This window comes from Melospiza georgiana, chromosome Z (genome assembly GCF_028018845.1).
Source record: "Melospiza georgiana isolate bMelGeo1 chromosome Z, bMelGeo1.pri, whole genome shotgun sequence".
In the NCBI taxonomy this organism is placed as follows: Eukaryota; Metazoa; Chordata; class Aves; order Passeriformes; family Passerellidae; genus Melospiza; species Melospiza georgiana.
Window position 1 is genome coordinate 16,704,297 of NC_080465.1, and position 26,590 is coordinate 16,730,886.

General features: G+C 40.3%; 1 protein-coding gene across 1 annotated transcript in view; it reads right to left on the reverse strand.

The window, feature by feature from the left end:
* Positions 1-1,909: 1,909 nt before the first annotated feature.
* Positions 1,910-26,590, reverse strand: part of MOB3B (MOB kinase activator 3B) — an 88,341-nt gene continuing 63,660 nt past the window's right edge. Inside the window, exons 3-4 of the mRNA XM_058044233.1 lie at positions 18,969-19,171; positions 1,910-6,814 (exon numbers count right to left, since the gene is read on the reverse strand). Coding sequence (XP_057900216.1) covers positions 6,785-6,814; positions 18,969-19,171 — 233 coding nt within the window. The 3' untranslated portion in view covers positions 1,910-6,784. The remainder of the gene's footprint in view (positions 6,815-18,968; positions 19,172-26,590) is intronic.

A 26,590-nucleotide genomic window follows, 5' to 3' on the forward strand; every position in this document is an offset into this window, starting at 1 on the left:
GCATCTACTGTGGTGATCACTGGCGCTACCCTGTTACCCTGTGAATGCCAACTTCTTCCGTGTGAATGCTGACTTCTCTGGAGGGCTCTGACAACATCCAGATAGCTGGATTGGACTTTTGTCTAACTCTGCACATGTATGGCCCTAGTTCTGCATGTGAAGGGACACAAAGGAACATTCGGTCATCTCTGCCTCAGGCAGAATAAACTTATAAAAGCTTGCTGGGTGAAACGGCGCGTGTGAACAAGGGACACTCTGACACTCGGGGGTCAGGTCCGTGTGTTCACCCAGCACCAATCCCAGGCTCGGCACTGCCTTGGCTGTGGTGGTTTTTTGCCTATTGAAATATTGTTTCGCTGACAATCTAATAAATCATTGCTAAATTTTCTTATAAATTTGGCTCTCGATTTGATAATTTATAACAATGTTTAACATGAAAACATGTTTAACACAAGTTTCCTGTACTTTGTGTCATTGGATGCCACTGAGAAAAGTTTGATTGTTTTCTTCACTCACCTCTTTAAATGTTTATATATAGGGATAACATTCCCCACTGGGCTTCTACAGGATAAACAGTCCCATCTCTTTCAGCTTCCCCTTGTGTGAGAGATGCCCTTGTTCATTCATCATGCTTGTGGCCCTTTTCTGCATTCCTCCAGAGTGTGCTGTCTCTTGTATTGATGCATCCAGGAGTGGACTTAGCACTCCAGGCATGTCTCACCAGGGCTAATCACAGAGGAAAGATCAGCTCTTGAACTGCTGGTAACACTCTTCTTAATGCAGTCCAGGAGGCTATTTGACATATTTGTCATGAGGGCAGATTACTGAGTTGTGGTGAGCTTGGGGCCCTCGGTCCTTCCCTGCCAAACTGTTTTTCAGCTGGGTGACTCTTGCATATACAGGCTGAGCCTGGTACTCTCAATTGCAGGACTTTCCACTTCTCTCTATTCAATTCCCTTCATGAACTTTCTCTTGGCATTTTTCTACAAACTTTTGAGAGCCCTCTGAATGGTGGCACAGCCCTCTGCTGTACAGAGGTACACATGATACCCTGCAAAATCTCCTGCTACTCTTGCAATTGGGCTTCTTTCAGCTTGCCAAGTTCCTCAGCTTCCCTCCGCAGCTGTTTTCCAGTTACTCCATTAGTCTCAACATCTCTACTCTTCAGTTCCTCCCCATGCCAGAGAGAGTCCAGCTCTCCTACTGGGTGTTGTCTCTACTGTGCCATTCTAAACCCCAATGCTCCTGCTCCCCTTGAGCTCCATACCTGACTTGTATTAGGTACAGTAATTTCAACATGTAATTATGCACATACATGTGCTTGTCGGTGCTTTAGGAATGAGGACAAAGAGAACAATGCAGTGAGGGCCACAGTCCATGTGCTGGAGATAGTTTCTATTGCCCTGTTAGAGCTCTTTTCCCTCTGTGGCAGCCAAATTCTAATTGAGGCTCTTGAGTTTTGTTTTTAGGAGACAAAACTTTGCCAGTAACTGGCTTGTTGCTACTTACCCATCATGCGTGGAGGCTCCTTGGAGTGTCTCACCAGGACTCAGGTAAAGGACATGATGAAGCCCATGAGTTACCCAAGCTCAAATATTTGACAGGCAAAAATGAGCAGGCCAGCTTAGCTGAGGAACAGCTACTCACATGCTTTGTTGCACGCCACAGTGTTGGTGAGAGGCTGGCCAGTTCTATCAGCATGACATTTGGTCAGTTTTTCTTGGTATCACATTGGTGACAGGAGGTCTGTGGAGCTGGTGCATTGGCAGTGATGGGTCTCACTCACCTCTGCATCCAGGGAGCCTGCCAGAAAATTCTGCTCTGTGGTATGAAAACCACATGCATTTTTCTTGCTGAAGAGTTAGAAGGCAAATAATTCCACAACACTTCTGCAATGTTATGTTTATTTTATTTTTATTTGTATTCCATTGCTTCATCTATTATGATTGGTTTGAAAAGTAAACTTTCCTTTTCTTTTAAGACTACAACAGTTAATGTTGGTCTCTCTTCCCATACAGTTGAACAATTATTTAATAACAACTAAAAAAGTCCAAGACAAATGTGACAGCATTAAAAAAAATTAACACACCAAACAGAGCTGATGCATGGAGGAAGAAAAGGAATCAACCACTTATTTCTCAGAAAGATGCATTCCCCTAAAAAATTACCAAAATTTAAATAAATGTATTTTATGGGAAGGAGCAGGGAGTGTACACGTGCAAATGCTGATGCTTCCACATCCATATCCCCAAACACACAAAGATATGTATATATACACACACATGCACGAACATAGACACACATGTATTAGACTGGACGAGTAACTTACTTTTTTCTCTGTGAGAAAATTATTATAAATTTTAATTATATTAATTATATCTGTCTTTAAAACAGGAAAACTTATTAAAACACAGAACAGAAACTACCTTAAGAGCTCTAACATAGTTGGCTAAACCTTGGAAATCACTGCCTATTTAGCATAGAACACATAAAAAAATCAACTTTGATAACTTTTTATTTAAATGTACACCATCACCAGGTTCTTAGTGCTGATTTGGCTTGCTTTGCCTTTGGAATATGCTCCATAATTATTAAAAATGTCATTTAATAAAAATTTCTTCCAACAGGTAGGAAGAAATATCTGACCACTATACTGGATGCCCCAGTGTTATCCCCTTTCTAAAGCCCATAGAGCATGCTTTACTATAGTAATCATATTTCTATTTTACATGTAGTGACTACTGTTTTGCTGCTCTTGCAGGAACCTCCTGTTCTTGCTTTTATTCTTCTGAAGAGATGGTAAACAGCCAGCTCTTGATGGTCTCTCTTCAGAGGGCATAGGTGAGAAGTAGCCCTTCTAGAGGCACGGAAGCAGGTGAGAAAGCTACTTTTTGTAACAGCAATGTCCTTGGGGAAGCAAAAGGAACACTGAAAGGCTGAAGGCTGGCTCTGAGACCTCCCATCCAGAAAATGAAAAACCTCAAGAACATGCAGAGAAGGTAAAAAGCAACAGGAAGGAGTAGCTTTTTGTGAGACATCTCCAAAATATGTAATTCATTTAACCCAAAGGTGCTTAAAGTCCTTTTAATCTGTTAATAGATACTTGACAAGAGTGGCTTCCCAACTACAAAGAGTATCATTCTCTGTATTCTCTCCACAGACAAGGAATTTGTGATCACTGAGGACAATGTTCACCCATTAAGTTTCTGCACATCTTGAGCTGTTGTCTGTAGGTCCCTGTAGAGTTTTACCTTATCTGTTTTCCTCTCTTTCCCTGCCTTGTTCTTAATGAATCCATTCATCAGGAGAGTCAACTTGCCTGATGTAAGTTTTGCTGCTTTAGAGCCTGAGTTCTTGGAGAAAACTAGTAAATTTCATAAGTCTCCAGCTTCTCTCAAATCTGATAGAAATCATCAATTTTGCTGTTGGGGATTAGTAAAAAACCCCACCCTTTAAAAGACTCTGGGACTCCATTGTTCATAAAACCTAAGGGAGGTTATGTTCAGATTTGTTTCATATCACAGTTGTCACTAATCTATGTTAACACAAACCAGAAATTCATTACAAAATCTCTTATTACAGAGACAGTCAATGAAAGTTCTCAAGTCTTTAACAACTGAAGTAAAGTTTGGTGTCATAGGATCCTTTCACAGCCTTTCAATACTTCAGAGTATTGCCGAGTTTCTATCAGTTGAAATGATTTCTCTATAAAGGCAGTATGAAGTGCCTTGAAGCTTAACACAACAGCATCTTTAAAGGTAAGTATCAAGGAAAAGAATATGTAAGAAAAGCAAAACCTGACTGAAGAACTAGAAAATTTAAAAACCACAACAAAACAAAAAATCCAAACAATAACCTCTTTTTTCTCTCTCCTTTCCCCACCCTCCCCAATCCCAGAACAATGTGGAATGCTGGCATTATCAGAAACATATGTAATAATAAGATCAGGTAGAAAAAGCATTAACAAGTGAAACACGGTTCTGTCTGTTTGTGGCCCTGAGAAAATTACCGATGAAGCTGGAATACTTGATCAGAAGATTCAAGAGGAAGCTGCTTTTCTCTCACTATGGGAAGGGGTAAAATGATAATTTTACCTACTGATGCCACATTCCAGACATTTGTATTTGCTTGTCAGCTACCACAGAGTGGAACAGGAGAGATGGCCTGTGGCATGTGATGGCCAGGTGGTGGCTCACCAGGTGTGCTGCAGAAGCAAGAATACCTGTTGGGAAATACTCAGCAGAAGGCCACACCTTGTCAGGTGGAGGAAGGAAACTCCATGTTCTTCCTAGCAGAATAAGCAACCAAAACAAGTACACTTTTCCCTCCTTTCCAGCTGGTTCATTTCCTGTGTAATAATGGGCTTTTACCATTACAGGGATTTTGGCCAGGTCAAACACAAATCCTCTAGAGTTCAACCCTGCATTTCACTCTTTTGCTTCATACAGTGTGCCATACCAGAAAATTAAACATAGGGGTTTGTGGGGAAAAAAAACCAGTTAAAAAAAGAGGAAAACACTTCCAACTGATAAGTTTTGCATTCAAAAAATGTATGCATTCACAAAAAGGTAATTTAATTTTTTCTCAGGTAACTTTTTCGTAGCCTAATCTTCTGACTCAGCTACAGTGAATAGTCTCAAAACAGCATGTGGTAAGTAATGTAATAAAATGAAGACTAAATTATGCATAAAACCCCATGTTTTTCAATTTGTGTAGTGACTTTGATCTTTATGTGCTAAATTCCACACCTTTGCATCTTTATGTTAATCTTTCAAATACAGTGTTGCCCAGACTGAGAGCACCACATGGCAACCGTCCATGGTGGCAGTGAAATTCAAGTGCACTGCATCAGCTACAGCTTCTGTAGCTTCATCTCAAAGAGTGCCATAGCCCAGGCACTTTGGAGGAGTTCAAAACACCCTTTATAAGCAATTAAAGTTGTAATTCCCGGCAGTTGCCAGCTACATGAATCACCCCAAAGAAGTTATATTTTTCATCTTCTTTAAAATGAGGCAAACTCAAGAGTAGCTGTGGCAGTGAATTCCAGAAGCTAGTTATATCCTGCAGAAGTGCCAGCAGAACAGAAATCATCTGTGTGTGCATTCCAATCCCCAGAGAATTAACCTGATTGCAAAGACTGCCAAAGGAGGTAAGAACACTTAGGTCCATCCCCTTGAAAGCAAAGGATAATGCTGCTTATGTAGTTCTAGAGATGCAGAAAAGCTCCCATCATAGGTATACCAAATGTTCACAGACAAAAGCACTTTTTCCCAGCAAGAATTTTACAAGCCCTGATTTAAACATGCAGGTAAATAAATCATCATGTGCTACAACATTGAGCTAGAAAATATTTGCTGTTCTTCTTTAGTGTCTGCTACCGCTCTATTTCAAATGTTCCAACCACTGGATAATCCATGAGATTTTCTTCTGTTTCTGTCTCAGAAGATGTAAACATACCTAAACTTATTCAAGGAGAAGGCAGCAACACGGTTCAGCACTCACTCAGGAAAAAGTAACTTTTCACAATAACACTAGTGTGCAAAATTCATTACAAGGCACAGAATACATAGATGTGTTCCACTTGATTCCCATTTATTCAGAAGTATTTGTCTTGTGATATTCTGTATCACTTTCATTTTTAAATTTTTTTTTTCAGAAGAAAGCCTCCTCAGGGCATATTTGGCATAGAAGATTTGATTTGCTGCAATGGATCGTTCTAGACTATCCATACACGTGTTCATTTTCCAGAATTAAGTTCTGGAAAAATGTATTGTGTTAGCCCAGTGTATAAAGCAAGTCACATTACTGGGCACTGTTCAGCTGCAACAGGGACCTTCAATTAGTCCCTCCTGCTCTAACCTTTTTTACTACTCATCTTTACTGTATCTTCCTGCAAGTTACCCCAATAAATTTATTTTTCTCTGAAAAGATGAAATTTTAGGGTGATTGCGAAGGATCATTTTCCTAAGGGGATAAAAGGATATGAAATTACATGACAGATTGGTGTACTTCATTGGGTACTTCAGGAAAATGATGACTGTAGCTGGTTTTTTTTAATGTAATATAGAGGTACTGAGAACATTTGCTGTCAGTCACAGCATGAATTCAAGGAAAATACCCCAGCACTGCAGAGCTATATTTGGATCCCTGTTCATGTATTTGAAATCAGAAATCCTTCCATTGTCATTAAATTATGAATCACAATGAAGCATACTCTGTTCAGCTGAAGGACATGGCTGTCTTCCTGGAAACACAAGGCTTGATAGCATTTGGGAATGGTGGCCAAGCTTTGGGTGGCCTGGAGCAGGGCAGGGGGCATTAAAGGCTAAGTGTTCTTTCATTCCAGAACCTCTTAATAGTCTGCTGCAGTTGGGAAAGAAAGCACATACCAAGAGACAAAATAAAAAGAAAGCAAAATTGCAGATTTCATTTTGAGACAACTGGTCTGGAGGTCAGCCCAAGGACCTGAATTTCAGTAAAGCTTTAGCAGCAGGGGCACTGTCTGCTATTGTCTGTGGCTGAAGAGGTTCTTATCCCTGATAAAGGAGCTAGAACTGATATAATTCTTTTTCTCAATAATCCATGTTCTCAGCTGAGGTTCCTAGCAGCATATTTAGGGTTAACAACATTGACACTGGAGAGAAGCATTTGTGACAGTAACTGTGGCTCCCAACTTTCCTGCTTTCAGGGATGAACAAGCAGGCTCAGTCCATGAGGGCTGTCATATTCTTGAACTCTGCAGTAAGAAGGAAATTGGACTTTGCTTTTGTTCAGTGGGTAGTTTTTAGTGACACATCCTGGTTGTCATCTCTTTCTGTAAAACAAGAAGAGGAAATAAAAACACAAATGGCATTTATGATGAAGTGTGCACAGGCCTCTTCACTGTTAGTGTTTCTGCAACTCTGCAAATTCATGTGGTTTTATATGGCACCATGTTTCTGCCCCTTTCTGTCACTTTCAAGGACAATGAACATACCTGCATGTAAAATACAGCATTTTGTCATTTTGACAGCTTTAATAATGTAATAAATCCCTACCCATGTCAGGTAAATGGTGCTGCATCCCCCTGCCCTAAGAAATAAATCAACTGCAAATGCCAGAAACCTTAAATTTAATGTAAGAAAAAGGATTCAAATCATTATCATTGAACCTGCAGCCAACAGGAGTCCTAGATATATCTTCTCTGCCTAGCTGTTTTACCCACAGGCACAAAGGGAACACAAACCTTGAGGACTTGACCAGAGCTGTGGCATTCATCTCCAGGATAGGGTTTTGGACCATTCACAGACTCCGTTAGGAACTGGGGCTTGGGATCCACATAGGATTTTATTTGATCTGATTTACAAACACTCTCATACAAACTCTCTAGTAACTGGCTGCCCTATTCTATAAAACTTCATATTTGTCAGCAGATTTCTGGAAAGGCATTATTTGACTAACAGCCATACACATACACCAGACCACACAGCATTTACCTTGGAAAATCAATTGAGATTTACCAAGTTACCAGAAGTCTCTGAAAAATCTCTTAGCTTGCTTGAACTTTTTTTTTTTATAATTTATCAGGTCATTAAGATCTAATGCAAATAGCGTCATGACAATTTTGTAACTGTATCTTACTCTGTGTTTAACAAATTCCTTTCCACCTAGAATCATACACATAATCATGGGACTTTCTCCTCCTTTTCTGAATCTTTAAATAGTTTTTCTTTCTTCTATATTTATCTTGCATTACATTTTATTTTGTTGCCATGCATGTAGCAGAATGGGATGTTGTCATTTGTTATAAAGACAATGGTAATCAGTACAGGAGTTTATACAGTAATATGTGATCTCCACAGTGATATATACAGTAAACTGAACCAGGACTGGCTTCTCCTCCAATTTGTTAAAGATGACAAAGCTGACTGTTAATGGAAAAGTCTGTCTCCTTTTCTCCTTAAATGTTTTTGTGGATTTCTTCGGGAAGTTGCTTTGTTTTGTTTTTTGTTTGTTTGTTTGTTTGTTTTCCTTAAATAGCTGGGATTAGGTTTATTTCATTAGAGCAACAAACACAAATGCAGAACTAAATAAAATTCAGCACAGTGTTGGACAGCTTCCTACTGAAGATTAATTAGGTGTCCAGGTATTTCAAGGCAGTTTTTATCTTTGCTGGCCCCTAATTTTACACATATTCGGTGTCTGCATGTTTGTAGTGTACTTCCTAAAATCAAGGCTGATAGATCTGTGAGGTAAAACACTGCAACTTCCTTCTGCAACTTCTGCTGAACAGTGATTTTCAGTCAGACTGTATCATCTTGCCCTGTTATAAAAACAGTCCAGGGAGTAATGTGGACCGTATCAGAGCCATTGTAAACTGGGGCACCCTCCTTCAGACACAGTGGGAGGCAAACTGCAATAGCATCAGAGGTAGGAGTCTCGATATGGATAAATGTGTCCAGGAAAAGGGCAGAGTAGGAACTTAGATGATCTATGCATAAGATGTAAACAAGAGGCCTTTATGACACCCATGAAGCATGAACCTATCATGCCATTTCTAACTTCTCTCTAGAGGCAGAATTTATTTTTTATAGTAATACAAATTCTCCCAAAGCCTCTCTCTCCCTTAATTTCTAACTTTTTTTGGTTATACTATTACATCCACAGTCTTCTCCCTAGATCCTATATCTCTACCCTGGAGATAGGAGAACATTGCTGCAAATGGCTCTGTAACTTCCCTCCTGCAAGGCCTTCTCTCCCAATGGCTGCTAGGCTATGGTATTGGAAATTACCCCAAAACTGTAAAGTCAGAAAAACATTTAACCTTAATAAACATTGACATCACTGATGCACAGAAACATTCTCTGTGTTGATGTATATTGTTAGTGGTAAATGAAGGGCACACACACAAGTACAGTCACAGTGCATGCCTGCATATATGTGAGCTTCTACTGATTTCACCCAATGACAGTGAATTAGATGTGCTTTAAAAAAAAGATAAAGCCCATGAGTCCTGTCATAGTGAACTGGTGCAAGCTTTGTGGGAGTGACCCACTTCTACTTGTTATTTTCCTAGAGGAATTCACAAAACAATCTGGAAATAGTTTCTCAAGAGACTGATACAATTTGGATGCTGGCAAAGAAAACGTTAGCTTCACTCAAAATGCTGGTGAGAAGGTGAGGAAGGGTCACACCCCTAGTATCCAGTCTTGGCTGGGTAGCAGCATGAGGCATGCTGTGTGCTGCAGAGCCTGCTGCTGAGCCTGTTACTGAACAAGCTGGTCCTACTTGCCAGACTCTGCCCCCTCAGAGATACCTACCTTTCAAAATTACCTGCCCCTCTTCTCAGAGCCTGCTGGCATATCTCTCACTGATTCTGACGGGCACCAGAGAACTTAGCACGCATCCCCCCCTCAACTCTGCAGAACAGTCCCCCTCAAACCTCACAAAAGATCTGATCCTTAGTTACTCTGCTGCAGCATTGCCTTGGGTGGAGCACTGTCTAACAAAAAGCTAACAAAAGTTTTTCACTGTCTCCTGAGTCTGCTTGGGTTTGTCCTTCTGTGAAACATCAATGTTCATTTTAAATTGGGAAAGGTGGAGAAGAATGCTCTTGACTAATAGTTACTGATTAAAAGCACAAAAGAGTATTTCCCAAACACGGCAGATGACAAAAAGCTATCAACTGACTCTTCTGAAAAGGCAGGAAGACTGGAAATGCACTTTGCCTTAAGGTACTGTGATACCCAAGCCCAGCTGGATCTTGAATGAAATATAAAGGCGAGGGAGTCAGAAAGTCAAACACAGAGACACAGATTTGCTTGTTAACAGAAACTCTCCACACCAGAACTTTTGCTACCAGATGCACTTCCTTTTGAAAATTAATTACAAGATACTCCAGAGCATTATTCTGCATTCAGACTTACTCCTGCTCTCAATTCTGTATTACATAGTTAACTCAAAAAAAAAAAAAATGAAGGCAGAAGTAGTTGTTTTTCAAATCCAAAATGCAAATCAGAGGCCTGGACCCATTCTATGTGTTGGATATGCCCAAGACTAGTAACTGAGGAGAATTTAACATGGAACTCACTTCTAAGGAACATAAAGAGAAACATTTGCTATTCTTTATGAAGTCCTTCAAGTATCTGCTTGCTGGAATTAATGGTAACAAGCCACTCTGTAAGCATCAAGAATCTATCTGATTTGTTGGGATTTATGAATTCATGGAAGGACACATTCCTGAACATTTTCCAGGGAATACCAACTTGATTTCACAGATGAAGGGAAAAAATAAGTATTTATAAAGGTCATCAATATTTATATCTAAACAATGTCTGGCCCTCTCCCTTCCATAATGCTCCAATATAAATTTCAGATACATTCAGCACATAAATCTATACCTGACCATTTCAATTTTTACTCCTCAGTTAACCTTTAAATGCAACAGGAGGAGAATGGAAAAAATGCAACATAGCTGGAAGTAGCTGAGAAAATCTCTTTTTAATGTGACAAATTTACCTGTGCAAACATATTGATTGCATCTGAATGGATTACAAGAAGAATGAATTTCCCATAAAGAATGATGTTCATCAAAGAAAACTGTGTTTCTGTGCTGATGAGAGTATAATCTATAGCTGCCAAAACACAAGGCAAAAACCCTTCAAACAAGTATCACCTTTGTACCAGTATATAAGAGAAGCCAGAGGACCCTCCTGTGCAAAAACTGATGAGAAAGTAGATGAAGTGAAAAAATAGTGTAAATAATAGTATTCTATAAAATAATAATAGGAAAAATAGGAAAAATAATAAATGCAATAATGACCGTCACTAAAACCAGTGTTACTTTAAAAACTCAAATCCTCCTTCAGTGGCTGGGTCTCATCCTCACTTCCAGTTCTCCAAATTGAAGCAAAGCATGTCTTGATATTCCCTCTCCTCAGCTCCTCCTGCTGCTACTTAGGAAGCCTAAGGATGATGTGGAAACATCTCTTTTTAACCCTTTGACAACTGTTTTAAGCATAGTGAGGTTTTAAAATGTATATACAAGGGTATTCACAGACAAGTGGGTAGAGAGAAAGCATTACCTGCTGACGGGCAGGGATACCTTGCCTGGAGGCACCCATCAGCCTGGAAGACCTGACCAAGAGGCAAGGAGAAGGACATGCCAGCAGCGGGCACCATGCCAATTACACTAGCCAAGCTTACTGACTCCACAGAGAGCCACTTATGTCTGCAACCAAATACTGCAACCAAAAAAACCCAACCCAAACCAACCAAAAAAAACCCCCACAAACAAAAAACATTGCCCAGCATTAATTGCAGTCTCACAGGTAAGGAACTTACAGTCTATTCAACCATCCTGTGAGGCAGTGCTGGGCAGAAAGGCAATACACAAACAGGCCTCCCAGTTTATGGACTCATAACAGTCCAATCCAACCTGACCTGAGGCTCTGCTGGGCAAACACAAGCATCCCTGGGACACACATTTCTCCTCCCTACTCTCATGGACAGAAATGCAATCCACAGCCACAGGGAATGGTATATGCACACAGAGAGGCACCAGTGCAGCCAGTTCAGAGTCTTTCTGTGGTTCAAATCACAACTGTAGAATAAGCAGATGAAAAAGAGAAAGATCAGTTAATCGAAGCACAAATGGCTATGACATCAGCTGCTTTTTATTGCTGCTTTCTTCACAAACCTCTCAATAGTTAACAAATAACTAACCTGTGGACAAAGTTCTTTGTGTCCTGATGACAAAAGAAGCTGTTTACAATGGAATAGCACTGGATCACCATGTCTGTGTTCCTGTGCTGCACAACTAATCTGTATTTAGATAGCTGATTGATCAGGATGGGAAGACTGACAACAGAATTGTAACAAGAAATTAATCTACAAAACTTTTTTTTTTTTAAATGGAAGTTTTAGTTAGAACCTTGTACCCTGAATATTAATTTAGAAATTGTTCTCCAAAGTTATTAAAAAAGAAATTCCTCCACTTCTTCCATTACTGCTCTCTCCGTATCCTGACTGAAAAAACCTCAACAGACTGGTAATTGCTGTCCAGTGGGTATATTGATCATCCAGTTATTTCCTTTGTTAGGTTTCACAATGTCTTCCACTTGAATGAGTCTCAATTATCATGATGCACAGCATTAAATTAATCTCTCAGACAATCTCTTTGGCTTCAGGGTAGTTATTTTGAACCTAAGGACAGGCTGACAGTAATCCTGTTTGGTTCCTCCTGAATTTGTTTGGTGATGTTTGCAGGACACAGATAATACTCCTGTCTGCAAATGTAACCCTTTATCACTGATGACAAAGGTATTTTATCAACTGACTGCAAGCAGGAACAAGATCAGGAAATTACCCTGCCAAATACTCCTGTGAGTAGAGCTAGACCCAGCTAGATACAAAGTGCATGCATTTGGATGACTGACTTGCTTAAAATTGTCATATTCCAAGGAGGTATTTTCACCTTCTGCATGTTTTTGTCTTCTGTAACAATAAAAAAAAAAGTTGGGTTTAGTGTACTTTACCATATTAAATGGACTTGAAATGTGTTACTTTTTACACTGAAATGAAGCAGAGTGAATAAGCAAACACTACACTATATTTTGCATAAAATTTTTGCATAACATTAATCAGGAGACATGTTAGTTCTCTACTATGAACTACAATTTTGTTGCATATAATAGGTATTTTGCATAGATTATTTTATACACTAACAGATCTGATTAAATGGGACAATAAATACATCTTTCCTCATTTCTTCTTTCTTTTGCAGAACTTCTAAGTTCATGTGACATGAGATTTTTTTTTCCTTGGACAATTAGAAAAAGTGGACTTGTTTCTCAGTTTTCTGGTTCTTGAAGGTTTAGAGAGAATATTAACAGTTCAATCCAACACGCAATCAAACTAATAGAGTCACTCAACAAGTACTGGTCAAATTAAGAAAACCCATACTTAAGTAAAGTAGCTTTTCTGAAATTTTTTCTGTATACTGCCTTTACATTTGCCTTATGACTAGCTAGACTATTGAAGGGAGCTGTTAAGTGCTGTAAAAGAAAGGAGATCATAGGCACTTTTTTAACAGTTAACCAAAATCTCACTAGGAAAGTCCTTCTGTCTTCAGTCAAGTACAAACAAAGCAGCTGATGCAATAGAAATAGTCACTAAAAATGTGCCAGAAATTATATATTCAGAAAATCCAGTGCACCTTAATTCTCTGCTTTCTTTGAGCACCAGCATTGAGAATTCTGTTTTGCAGCAATGTTTAATCCTAGATTCTCAATTGCCTTCTAATTTCCTGCAGGATGTGGAAAAGATGGCATTTACCTAAAACTGGTTTCTTTAGTTAGTGATCAGATCAATTTTTTAGAAATTCACACTGCTTGTACAATGTAAAGAAAATTCTGTTAGATATTAACACTGTAACTAGACTGGGGGCAGGAAATACTAGGTTGTTTGAGTTGGTTGGTTGGTTTTCTTGCACTTCTGAAAGAAAAAATGAACCCCTATTTTCTAGTTGACAGCAGTGACTGAACAAGTCTGAACAAGACTAAAAGTTACAGGTTACCTGCCCAAAGCTTAAGCCATCCTGGCAGCAGTCACAAACACACTGGGAAGTCTGGAAGGATAAACAGCTGGAGGTATCTTTAAAAGAGTGTCTTAATATTACTGTTGTCTTGCTTTTTCTAAGTGCAGTAACACAGGACACCTTGAAAAGACCTGAAGGGCTGTACTTTGATGGCAATGAGCAGCAGTATGAAAGTAAAACTGGGTAGCTATAAAGGATAATGACAACAGGAACACAGTAACTATAATGAGATTAGTTCTCCTGTACTCTTGATCTCAAACTGTCCTCTTCTGATTGGCAAATAATTTGTATTTCAGACTCTACTGATTTGTGGATGCATTCACTGCTTTCATGAAGTTTATAAGTGGATATACAAAGAATATGGACTGGAAAGTTTAAATTCTAATTTTCAGCATCAACATAAAAACATAGGTAAGTGGACAAACAGATATTTTGGGAAAAACTCCAGTGAATTAAAATAGGAATACTTTTATTTTAAAATATATGCTTGAAAATTTTGTCTGCATAAAAAATCTCTTCTAATCAACCTGTTTCACACAGCTGTGCCTCATCTGAGACACCTTTGTCAAAATGCCAATGTTTTTACCATGTTTTTCTAAACCTGCTACAGCTGAGTTTTCCACTCTGAGTTCTGAATGAAATTAGTGCCAGAAGTGTTAGGTTTATAGTATTTTTACTACATTTACGGCATTTCTGGCAATGAATTGCCTGATGAGCAAACATTCTTTTGTGGTATAGATAAAGATGCAACAAAGCTGCTAATTTTTTAGTGAAAAGACATAAATTAGATATATACCAGTAGCTACTTTGGCCTCATGCACAGAGGCAGAGTAACAAGACTTACAGAGCTGAGGGACTGATATTTATGAGGTCTGTAACCCTAGAAAAACAAAAAGCACAAAACAGAAATTCTCAAGTGTTTACCTGAGTACTGTATGACTACTTTACTATTAATGGCAGATTGTGAAATAGACAGAAGACTTGGTGAAACTTATGTGAAACAGAGGCTTCTTGCTTTGGTATCTTGACTTCCATGTCATGTTTTAGGCAGCTCCAAATACCAGATGAAAATGTTTTCAGAAACCAATCATACCACATGGAAGCTTTTACAGTGAGAATAATGAGGCAAGAAAATCCTAATTTCCTTGTTTATCCTGCAGAGGAAGTCCATACTCATAGAGGCAATTACCAACTTCACCATTTTTATACACTCAGCTTCACTGATGGTCATCACTTCCAGACACAATCCCAGCCAGTTGCTACTGTGGCTGATAGTCTCTGCATCTAAATGAAACCAACATTTCAAAAGTAAGCAGAATAGTGCATATAAGCAATATATTTCTCTACTTTTTGTCATTCAAATGTAATTGTTCCTTTCTGCTCTTATGAAAAAATGTTTATAAAAATTACTTTGAGAAAAAGCTCAATGTTTTCATAGGATATGATTTATTAAAAAAAACAGCTTGAGAAGAATAAGTGACGCAGATTACTGTATTCTGCTATCTATTACCCCAATCTCTGAAGAAAATTTTGCTACCATTAATAGTTTCCAGTTATTTAGGAATCCGCTGGGAAACTAACTGATTTGCACTGCTATCAAACTAGTAGGAGTGGGATGGACTGAGGTTCCCCTCCTACTGGCACCCTTAGTTTAAAAACCTCTTCACCAGCTTGGCAAGACTGTGGCTGAAAATGCTCTTCCTGTCCTCTGACAGATGGACCCATCAGCGCCCAGCCAGGAAAAGCTTGCTCCCTTCCCATTTCCACCAGTGTAACTCCTATAGAAATAGCAAAGCAAATCAGCAAACACCAAGTTAAGGAACACAGAAAGCTTTGGTCTTCCCATTTCTTTTGTATGTGGCAAGGATCTAGTTTGCTGCTGAAGGTAGGGTGTAGAATTAGGAACAAGCTCTTCTCTTGGTACAACTCTTATTTTGTGGCACCAGAGTACTTTGCAAATACTGTTAAATTCAGGCTCATAAGACTTCTGTCAAATGCTAGATATTTTTATATGTCACATAAGAAGATTGATGAAGAGACCTATTACCCAGAGATAGGCAAAAAGCCTAAAATAAAATTGGAAACAGAAACTAAGTCTTTAACCAAGAGATCCCATATGAACTTAGTTACAAGAGGTTTCTTTCTTACTGGGCCTTACTGGGAGGGTTTTGGTGGCAGGGGCTAGCAGGGTGGGTTGTGGTGGCAGGAGGTCATGTACTGCCCTGTGCCAGCCAGCTACTGCCATCTGCCCCTGACACCACTGCAATAAACCCACCGTGTGCCAAAATTTCTGCTAAACAAGCACATGGTTCCTCTGCTCAGATATTTAAGAAAGCAGCAGCTGTTAAGAGGAGAAGACAAATGGTGGCACTGTTGGGATGTGGTTGGAGACATATTTTTGGAAGGAAGGGCCATGTGCCAGAGCAGACACAGCCCCGAAGGGACTGTGGGTCCCAGCACAGCAGAGCAGGGACACTGTGGAGGGACTGTGTCCCACAGGAAACCCACGCCGGGGTGGAGGAACACAAGTAAGAATCAAGAAGCAACAGAGACCTCCCCAGTCTCCTGCATTGCTCCTCACCTCCATGAAGGGATTAGGAGTATCTGAATGTAACCTAGCAAACTCAAGGTGAGTGGAGACCTGCAGGAAGCAGGAATAAGTTTTATACTGAATTAGAGCCCAGGGAAGAAAGGTGTTTCTTTGCCAACTGTTTTGTTTAATTCCCTTTTTTCTCCTCAATACACAGATCCGTAATCAAGAGTTTTGTTAACTCGCAATAAATTAAATAAACTCCATGAACCAAGATTGTTTTTACTCATGATGTGTTTATAAAGTTATATGGTATATTTCTGAAGTCCTATATACTGTAGAATACATTGTCAGAGAAAAGGGATCCCAGGAAAGAAGTAGAGGGGCAATACTTGGCATAGCTGTACTAACGTTTGAACAACAAATTTATGTGCTGAGACGGCTGTGTACAGATTCTCACTAAAAAGTATATTTAGTTGCTATGTCTGAATTTTGACAAGCTGTCACCTAACAAAGGGTGAGGGTGGGATGGAGGTAATAGGCACTCCCATTCCTATGGTGTTTTGGCCATTGGATGAGGCTCAGAAGTGAATTAAGGTGAACTACTGACAGCGGGAAATAAAGCTAGCCACACAGGAAAACAACATGAAACAAATAACACATCTTAAAGCTAAGAATAGCCCCCCATAGCCTCCCCATGGATGCACTCTTTAAAGGTCTGAGAGCTCTCATGGTGCTGCCTTGTCTGTCTGTTAGCTGCAAAGAAGAAATCATATGCTTTCAGACATCTTTTTCCCTAAATAAACCAACTGGACATGAGTTTTTTCTTCAGGATGCCCTGTGGGGTCAGTGACTATGTCAGTTTCCTCTTTTGTCCCCATATAAAACAACTCTATGAAAGACTCAAGAATCTTGCAAATTGACCTGCTGATGGGTATGGGAAAATGACATGTAGCATTTTAAACTATAACCATCTCTTTGACTGCAGAAAGGACGAGTTATGCAACTCCCACATGGGAGGGAGAATTCTCTTTGAATTATTTCTTCATTTGATTTTATGACTGCTCCACTGGGTTGCAAAAGTCTGATAAAATCTATTTTAAACATAGAGCATAAGTCCTGCAGACTAATATTATGATTCATCTACTGCCCAATTCATCTAACTTCCCCAATTATTCTCCCTTCTAAAAGTTATGTTGATAAATCAGTTGTCTGCCCATTTATTAAAGCATGTGGCAGTCTGTTTATTTAATCATCTCTTGGCCCATTTTCTAATTAAGGGAAATAATGCAGGCTCATTTCCTGTTATGGTGAACCCAGCAGTCCACAGGTTGTCCTCAACCAACTACCCAAGACTATTTGTAATGCCTGATTTGTTTGGCAATTCCCTCCCTTCTCCTTGCTCAGCTGAAGAGAAAAATACAGGCATGTTTTTTTTTCTGCATTTCCACACTGCTCACACCCACCCAACTCAAGGACAGGAAGAGGGAAGCAGGTGAAGCTTTTATCTGGGAGATTGTGAATCTCAGCAAAGTTAATAATCATACAATGATTCCAAGGATAATTTTGTGAAGGGAGGAATACAAAACAAGGAAAGCACACACCAACTAGAGCACATTCCCATCTTGCTCTGTTGCTGGGCTTGAGTAACCTCCTGCACCACTCTGTCCCTATCTGTCAACTTTGTGCAGGGGTTTTGATACCCACTAACTGCAGCATTCAACCATTTTTGTCCTCTCTGTATTCTAAAGCTCTTGTAATAAACTTAAGATCACCTCTATTCCTATCTCTGAGATATTCTGATTTGTATCTTGCTTATGATTTAACTTCAGTATTTAATAGCTACGGGATAACCTAGCATCACTACTCTGGCAGAAAAACTCTCTTTAGCAGGACTGCCTTCTACCCCTTAGGACATATTTATATAGCATATTAATTCTCCTGTATAGAAAAAAAACTCAGCTGTCCTGTGATTCTGTGCAAAAAAAAAAAAAAACAAAAAAAACCAAAACCAAAAAAACCCTCCAAAAAAAACCAAGCCAGTGATTCCAGAACTTCCTAATAGGCTGTATGATACAGTATAGTCCAAACTCTAACCTATGGGGAAATGTCTCCCCAATCCCTTTTAAAGTTGGCTAGACACCCACAGTGAGGATTTGAACTGCTTTCTGAATTGTTCCTTACTTTTCCTTCTCTGCTTATATTTTTTTTTATTTGCATTTGCAAGCAACAGCAAAAACATTTCCATTTCTGGGTCCTTGCTTCTGGAAACAATGATTTTAATTTTAATCTATTTCAGTCCACAAGGAAGTGTCTGGTTTTGTTACACTGCTAATTATGTGAACCTCTGTCTCACTTCATCTATCTCACTTAGATTCAGAGTGTGCTCTGGATCTAACACACTCAATACCTTCACAAACACCTACTTAAGGACTTAAATAACCTCACAATTCACCTTTATATAGATAACTGTTCCCTTTACACGCATTTAAGTGACTGCTATGACTTAGTGCCATGCTGTTACTGACCAGTGAAAACAGACTGAATAAAATTATATACTAAGTATATAGTACAGGAAGAAGCAAAAGAAAAATTAACTTCTATTTTTAAATGCCAGGATTTTCCACCTTATATTTTTCCACACAACATACATTACACTTTTTTCTTTCTACAGAGCCTACTGAGGATTGCACAAATACTGCAGCAGAAAGAATGCAGAAAGGCAGAGTTAATCCCTTTAAATTGTCTGTGTGGGATGAAAAACCTTGTTCCTAGAGGAAGCTCACTGCAACAAGGATGAGAAAGTCTTGGTAAAGGGAGAAGGAAAATTTCCTAGAGCTTTTGCCCAGACCCCACACTTACCAAAGGCTCTAGTTCTTTGCGGTCTATGAGGTTGAGCTCTGTCACAAAATAATAAAAATGCTTGTAGCAGGTGTTGACGTGGGCCTCAGCCCCCATAAGGATGATACGGTCAAAGTGATGGATGTAGACATGAACGAACACCCGAAAAAGCCGACAGAGTATCTTCTTGCAGATCTGGAGAAAGTTCTTTGGAAAGGGAACACCTGTGAATGGAGAAGGCAATGTTGTCATAGCCATCTTGTCAATCTCAAGACAAAAAATTTACAGCCAAGTGTGAGACTGTAACTGCAAACCAGGTTATGACTTTCTAGGCCTCCCTTCCAATCCAGAATATCACTTTATGCATGCATTTCTTTGAGAGCTAGCACCAAAGATAGCCAAATGAATAAACAACTTTAATGGATCGAGGCTGACAGGAACAAGTTTTTTTTTTTCCTATATATAATTTGGTGAATCCATCCAGTATTGTAACATGGGTGATTTTCACTGCAGTGCACATCTATTAACATCAATGGATTTACATCATGCAGTAACTGTTCCCAAAAGTGATGCATACAGAGCACTTAGAAGTAACACAGTTCCTGCTCATGTTTCTCAACAGTGGCATTTCACAGCATCAAATTTAATAACAAATTTGAAATAATTGGCAGAAGGACCTTTTTGCTTTCAACTTCCTCACAGTTACATGTACCAATCTGATTGCTCCTTTAATAGAAAATCTCTTCAAGAGATACAGGAACGGCTCTTTCAAAACACTTTTAAAGTTACCCTGCTTTGTACCTGGGGATTCCAAATCAGATGCAAAAGCACTATTTGCTAATAAACTGTCAGGCATCAATAATGAGGCACAAATAATTTCTTCAGAACTGCTCTCCATTAAAGACTGATCTTGCATGGAGTTATGTGCCGCTAGGCTATCCCCAAAATCCTAAAGTTTTATCTCCTTTTATGATTGTCTCTCAGACATAATGACTTTAGTGCCATGCTTGGAACTTTACTGCTATTCTGCTTTGTTGTACAGTTTCCTGATTTTTTAGTTATCTAATTTATGCTTTAGTTGGATTTGAACCACATAAATGCAGCTATTTCTTCTTAAAAAATTAGAAAAACCCTCACAATCAAGCATTTCCATACTGCCTAAATGCCCATTTCATGCTCTGAACAAGAAAAATGTTTATTATTGGCAGAAAGAAAGTGGAGGTACTAAACTAACACTTTTGCAACCTTTCTAGTTTTCAAATTTCAGTCCCCTGTTAAATGTTGCTCAGCACTCATAAGAGTGGTGAATTGACAGACAAATTGCCCAGTTTCACTGAGGGTTATGTGAGGACATACAGAGAGAATTTCCATACCAAAATTTTTGATTACAGATGACATAAATTATCAACTGTGCTGTAACCAGTCTGCATCCGATCGACATAAACATGCATCTTCTTTTGGAATCCCTGGCCAAGGAGTTACCAGGATATACCCACTGTGGATATTAACATTGGTATGTCCAACAGCATGTGAGTAGGGAAACACATCAGCCTCCAGAAGTATCCTTGAACTGCTTCTATATTTGCCATTACTGAGGTGCAGATAATGTTGGGAAATATTTTGGGGTTTTTTGGCCTGTACTGGGTTCACCAGACATTTCAAAATCCTTTTGAAATAATTTTAAGTAGCTTGTAGACATGCAGTGCTGCTTTTCTTATTCCTGATGTACAAACCAAGGATCAGATGATAGTTGCATCTATCAAAGCACAGCTGCTTTATCTTCTTAAGAAATGTTTGCTTTTTGTTGTCAAATCCATTCATTTAAATGCTAAAGCTATTATGGAAGGTTAAGGAGAAGGCTTGAATGCTCAAGGCATGAACTGAGACATGGTTAAATTACAGAAATGACAGTATGTACAGATGTCTTGGCAATGTTTAAATCACAACTCCACACAATTACCCAAGCACCTGGATTATAACAATTGTTGTTATTTCCAAGGGCAAAATAAACATAACCTATCAAAAACATATTAGAAACTCCAAGTAGTTGCTCATTAACAAGGGGGATCACATTCACATTCCAGCCATCAGAGCATGGCTAAATTCAGGAATTATTATAACAGCAACCTGCTTTGCATTTCTGTAACATATACCTATACCAGAAATTAAAAAATATACCCAAGAAAATATCCAGTCTTTAAAAAGGAGGAAGGGGAATAACTGACACTTTTCCCTGCAAGTCAGCTTGCTGAACTGAGATTAACTCTTGAAAGCACTGTATTTTGTAATCCAGAACAAATATGTTCCAAAATGGAGAATAATTAGTTTCATCTTGCAAGGGCTGACACATAATTGTTACTGAAGAATGTTGCTATAATGAAGACATTTGTACTTCTGTATTAACTGACTAAAACAATCTGAATAAACCAAGCTGATAAATCCTTTCATTTCTCTTCAGGCCATGCTCCTTCACAGTTACAAGCAGTAACTACAAGAGCCGCAGAGCACTGTTTCTGCTGCAAGAGAGGATGTTCACCTGACAGTTCTTTAGATGCATTACACTGTCAATTTGAGGACATGTAAATAACATATGTTTAAAAATAGTTGGTATAGAACAGCCAAGGATTCATAATAAACTTGCAGTGTTTCCTCCTGCTCCTCACATGAATCAAGGTTTTAGACCAATTGCATAGTTTCACTTGCTGTTGCAGAATCTCTCCTATTTTATGGAGTTGTATATGATTCATTAACTCTTAAATAAACAGTGAAACATTGCTGCTATCACAAATATATCATTTGGGCACAGGAGAATTAGTAGTGGCTCTCCGATTTCTTTCACATTCCAGCAAAACTGATTTACAAAATGACACAGTGTCGTAAAGAGTTAAAAAGCATCTCCTAGTATCACTGAAAGCAACTGATAACTTTTTAGTGAGCTACCTACACTCCTCAATCTTGGAGAGCCTGTCAGTCTGTCTATCTGAACCTGGCACAAAGAAGAGGCTCAAATCTGGTCAGCCTCAAGGTACCAATGGCATATCAAGGTGCCAACAGCCCTAGTTTGAAGATACACCCTGCTGCTCTTTGTGCTCAAAATTAGATAAAAGAGAACAGATTCTGACCTCAATCACAATAGAATGAACTCCAAGTAATGTCATCAAAATTGAAAAAAAATCAGAGCAAAATGATTCTAGATTTATATTCTGAGGTCAGAATTTGGCCTCCTGTTTTGTTCCCATTGCAACTTTACAGTTATAAATATATCAGCCACAGAACAGAGTAATTACAAGTGTCTCTTGGGACTGGACTAACTTATATTTAGATTCATTTGATTTACTAAGAAGCCTGTTCTCTGTCCTTCATCTCAGCCACAGCAGTCTTTGCCTTAGAATCGTCAGTTGGAAGAGACCTGCAAGGTCATCCAGTCCAATTGTCCACCCAGAACTATCACTGTAGTCCCTAAACACTAAACCACATCACCAGCACCAGACCCAGGTGCCTCTTGAACATTTCCAGGGATGGCAACTCCACCACCTACCCAAGACAACCTATTCCAGTGCCTGACCACGTGGCAGAGAAAATATTTTTTCCAGTTACTCACATGAATTCTCTTGTCTCAGCTTAAGGCAATTTCCTTTTGTCCTCTCACTGCAGGCACATCAGGAGCAACCAATCCCCACCTCCAGCTGGAACTTCAGTTAACCAAGACTGCTGGTAGATGATGGAGAGGGGTTTGGCAAGTTCTTCCATCATTACTATGGGGTGGATCCCATCAGGTGCCATAGGCTTGTGTCTAACTGGCATAGCAGGTCACCAACCACTTCCTCCTGGATTATTTGGGCTTCACACAGCTCCCTGTCCCTAACTTCCAGTTCTGGGGGCTACATATCCTGAGGACACCTGATCTTGATATTAAAGACTGAGACAAAAAAAGGCATTAAGTACATCAGCCTTTTCCTCATTCTTTGTCACTACATTACCCTCTGTACTCAACAAGTGATGGAGACTGTCCTTGGCCTTCCTTTTGCTGCCAATGTAGTTATAGAAAGTTTTTTCATTGTCCTTAACTGAAGACCAAATCAAGCTCTAGCTGAGCTAGAACTTGGCCCTTCTAATCTTCTCCATCCATGGCCTTACTGCATCCTGACAGTCCTGTGAAGTTACCTCGCCCTACTTCCAGAGACAATAGATTTCTTTTTCCCCCTAAGTTCCAGCCAAAGTTCTCTGTTTAACCAGGTCAGTCTTATTCCTGACAACCTGTCTTTCTACATGTGGGGATAGCCTGCTTCTGAATATTTAACAATTCCTTTCTAAAACACATCCATCCTTCCTGGACTCCTTTGCTCCTCAGGGCTGAGTCCCAATAGACTCCTGTCAAACAATCTCCTAGACATGCCAAAGTCTGCCTGCTGGAAGACCAAGGTGAAAGTTCTGCTGGTCCTCCTCCTTACTTCACCCAGTATTGAAAACTAACATTTCATGGTTACTATGCCCAAGATAGCCACTGACCACCACATCACCCACCAGTCCTTCTCTGTTCACAGTCAATCAGTCCAGCAGAGCACCTCCTCTAGTAGGCTCATTTACAAGTTTTGTAAGGAAGATGTCTTCCACACACTTCAGAAACCTTCCAGACTGCTTTCTCTCTGTTGTATTTCCAGCAGACACTTGGCAAGTTGAAGTTGCCCACAAGTACTAGGTCTGGAGACTGTGAGACTTCTGCCAGTGCTTGCAGAATGCCTCGTCAGCCTGTTCATCCTGGTTGGGTGGTTTAACAGACTCCCACCACCCACCCTGCTGATCTTTGCCCTGATCTTCACCCATAGGCACTCAACCATGTCATCTTCATCATAATCACTGTCAATACAATCAGAACACTCCTTAAGGTACAGTGCTACCCCAACCCCTTTGCTGCTTTGCCCATCTCCCTTCTGAAGAATTTATAGACATCTATTGCAGCACTCCAGCCACGGCAGTCATTCCACCAAGTTTCCATGATGGCAAACACATCATAGCTTTTCTGCTGCACAACGGTTTCCAGCTTCTCCTGTTTGTCATCCTTGTGCACTGGTGTAGGTGCACTTCAGCTGGGCTGTCCATTGCACCAACTCTGGTATGTCACCCTCAGGCTCATCTCTAGAGAGCCTGGCCTTGTCCCCTTCCCCTTTTAATCCAGTTAAAAGACTGACTATATTGCTACCAGCAATGTGACACTGTAAAGAGACAGAATGTAAACCTACCAAACCAGACTGCTCAGTTACAGTTATTAAAAGACAAACAAAGATGTTACTGAAATTTTTGAGCTAGCTGAATCTTTCTGCAAGAAGTATTTCTAAATGAGTGAAATGGCAGCCTTGTTCCTATGTAGGATGAGCCCCAGTGCTGCCATAATGGAAAAAAGTAACAAAAGGATCATTTTGGTTAGGTTGACATTTGAAAGTCTAGAGTTCCCCAATATGTTCCAAGAATGTGCAAGCAGCTTTTAAATGTTTCAGTCACACAGCAAAGTTCCTTTAGCTCAGAATTACATATGTAATTGGGAAATAATACAGTGGGGCTTAGATAGGCATGGTAACAAGCTTTGTGAATACAACTGTTCCTGTACCTCTCAGGAGTGTGGGCCATACATGCCACTTTTGTACCAAGGGATGATGTACATGTGCAGAAAAGCTGCCCCAAATGCTCTGGTGAGAGATCACAGAATTGTTAGGATTGGCTGCTCCCAGCCTTTATGTTTTCAAATGGTACCTCCTTGTTTGTTAATACAAGGTTCAGCAACACACCTTTCCTCACTGGCTCCTCCACAACTTGCATCAAAGAACTTCCTGGACTGTGTGTGCTGGGCTGTGTAGCCCCTCCAGCAAATACCAGGGTGGCTGGAGTCCCCCAGGAGAACCAGAGCCTATGCCTCAACTACTTCCTTTTCCTGACCATGTAGCCTACAGTGAACAGCCACAAGAGTGCCACCCAAATTGTGCCTATCCCTAAACTCTCAGCTGGGTAAAGCTTGATACATTCCAGTTACTCTCTCACATAAAGAGCAACTCTAACACCTCACGCCTCTGACCTGTCCTTACTAAAAGGCAGATTCCCATCATACCTATCCATGGCAATATTCCAGTCATGTGTGTGTGGTGGTTTGACCAGGAAGAAGTGGGAATTCTGGGATGTTGTGGTCAAACCAATGGGTGCTTGGATTTTGATATTGGCACCTGGGATAACCAGTGGGTTTTAGGACACACCTCCGAGAACACACGGGGGTTAAAAGCAGAGCTTCGGCCCTGGGAGGCTCTCTTGGGACTTCGAGGGACGCAGGTCGGAGCTCTCCCCTGTCCAGCCGCTGCTGCTGGGCGGGGGAGGGGCAGCCCTGCGGTAGGCCTGGGCCTGGACAGAGATGGGAGTGAGGAGGCCCTGGAGGATGGAAGGGTGGAGAGCAACAAGAGACATCGGGCAGCCATTCCCCCCCCCCCCCCCCCCCCTTTTGGAGACAGACAGAGAGAGAGAGAGAGAGTGCAGCCTGTGTTACCTTGAAACTCAGTAAATATGTCCTGGCAGCAGGCAGCCCAGCTGAGGAGATGGGGGGGGGGGGGTGTAGCCAGGAGTCCAGCCGCCTGGAGGAGGTTTTTAACCCTTTTTTTGAACAATGAAGGCCTTACAGAACATTAACCCTTCCTAGACGAGTGATAAGAGAGGAGGAGGATGAAGGTAATGAACGAGTGATGGAGGTCTGGACCAGAGAGAGAGAGAGAGTGAGAGATGTTGAAAGAATGGAGAAGATGGAGTGGCATTTAATGCTGGACTCTTTTGTGTAGTCATGGACAGAGCTATGTTTCCGTGAGATACAGAGACTGAGTCCAGGGGAAGAAATGTCCCAGAGCCAAAGAAGAGTCAGTGTGTGGACCCCTCGGCCCCAGGGGGTATATAAAATATGGGGGGGACGGATGTCCCAGAGGATGAGAAGGTGAGATACTGTGCTTTTCTGGAACTGGACATAGCATCCTTAAAAAGACAACCCTGGAAGCAGCCCTGATCCCTGTTTGGTGGTGAGAGCACCGGAACAAGGACGGAAAAGGCCACCATGACACATGGAAGGACTCCCTCTCCTCTTGAGGAGTTGAAAGTTTGACCAATCTAAAGGGTGGTGCCAGACGGAGTGTGAATAATTTTGGGAGTGTGGATAATTTTGGGAGATGAATTGTACGGGGATCTGGAGGAGGAGGGGGAAGTGTTTCTGTGTAGTTTTCATTCTCCTTGTGATTTTTTTTTTTTTTCCTTTGTGTATGTGTAGTTTAGTGTTTGTGTGTAGTTTAGTAATTGTTTGTATGTAGCTTAGTTAATAAACTTTTCTGTATGTTGAAGTTGGAGCCTGCTTTGTTTATTCCTGGTCACATCTCGCAGCAGACACCGGGGAGAAGGTGTCCTCATGGGGGCTCTGGCTTTGCCAGGCCCAAACCATAACAGTGTGCAATCTCACCATGTCTCAGCAACTGCAATGAGATCATGGCCCTGTGTACACATATATTTTGAGTGCTTATTTATTTTTCATGCTGCATCCATTTGTATGCAGGCACTAATATATATTTATGTGTATATATATATATGTTTTATACATAAAATAATAGAATCAAGAAGCCACATTGCCC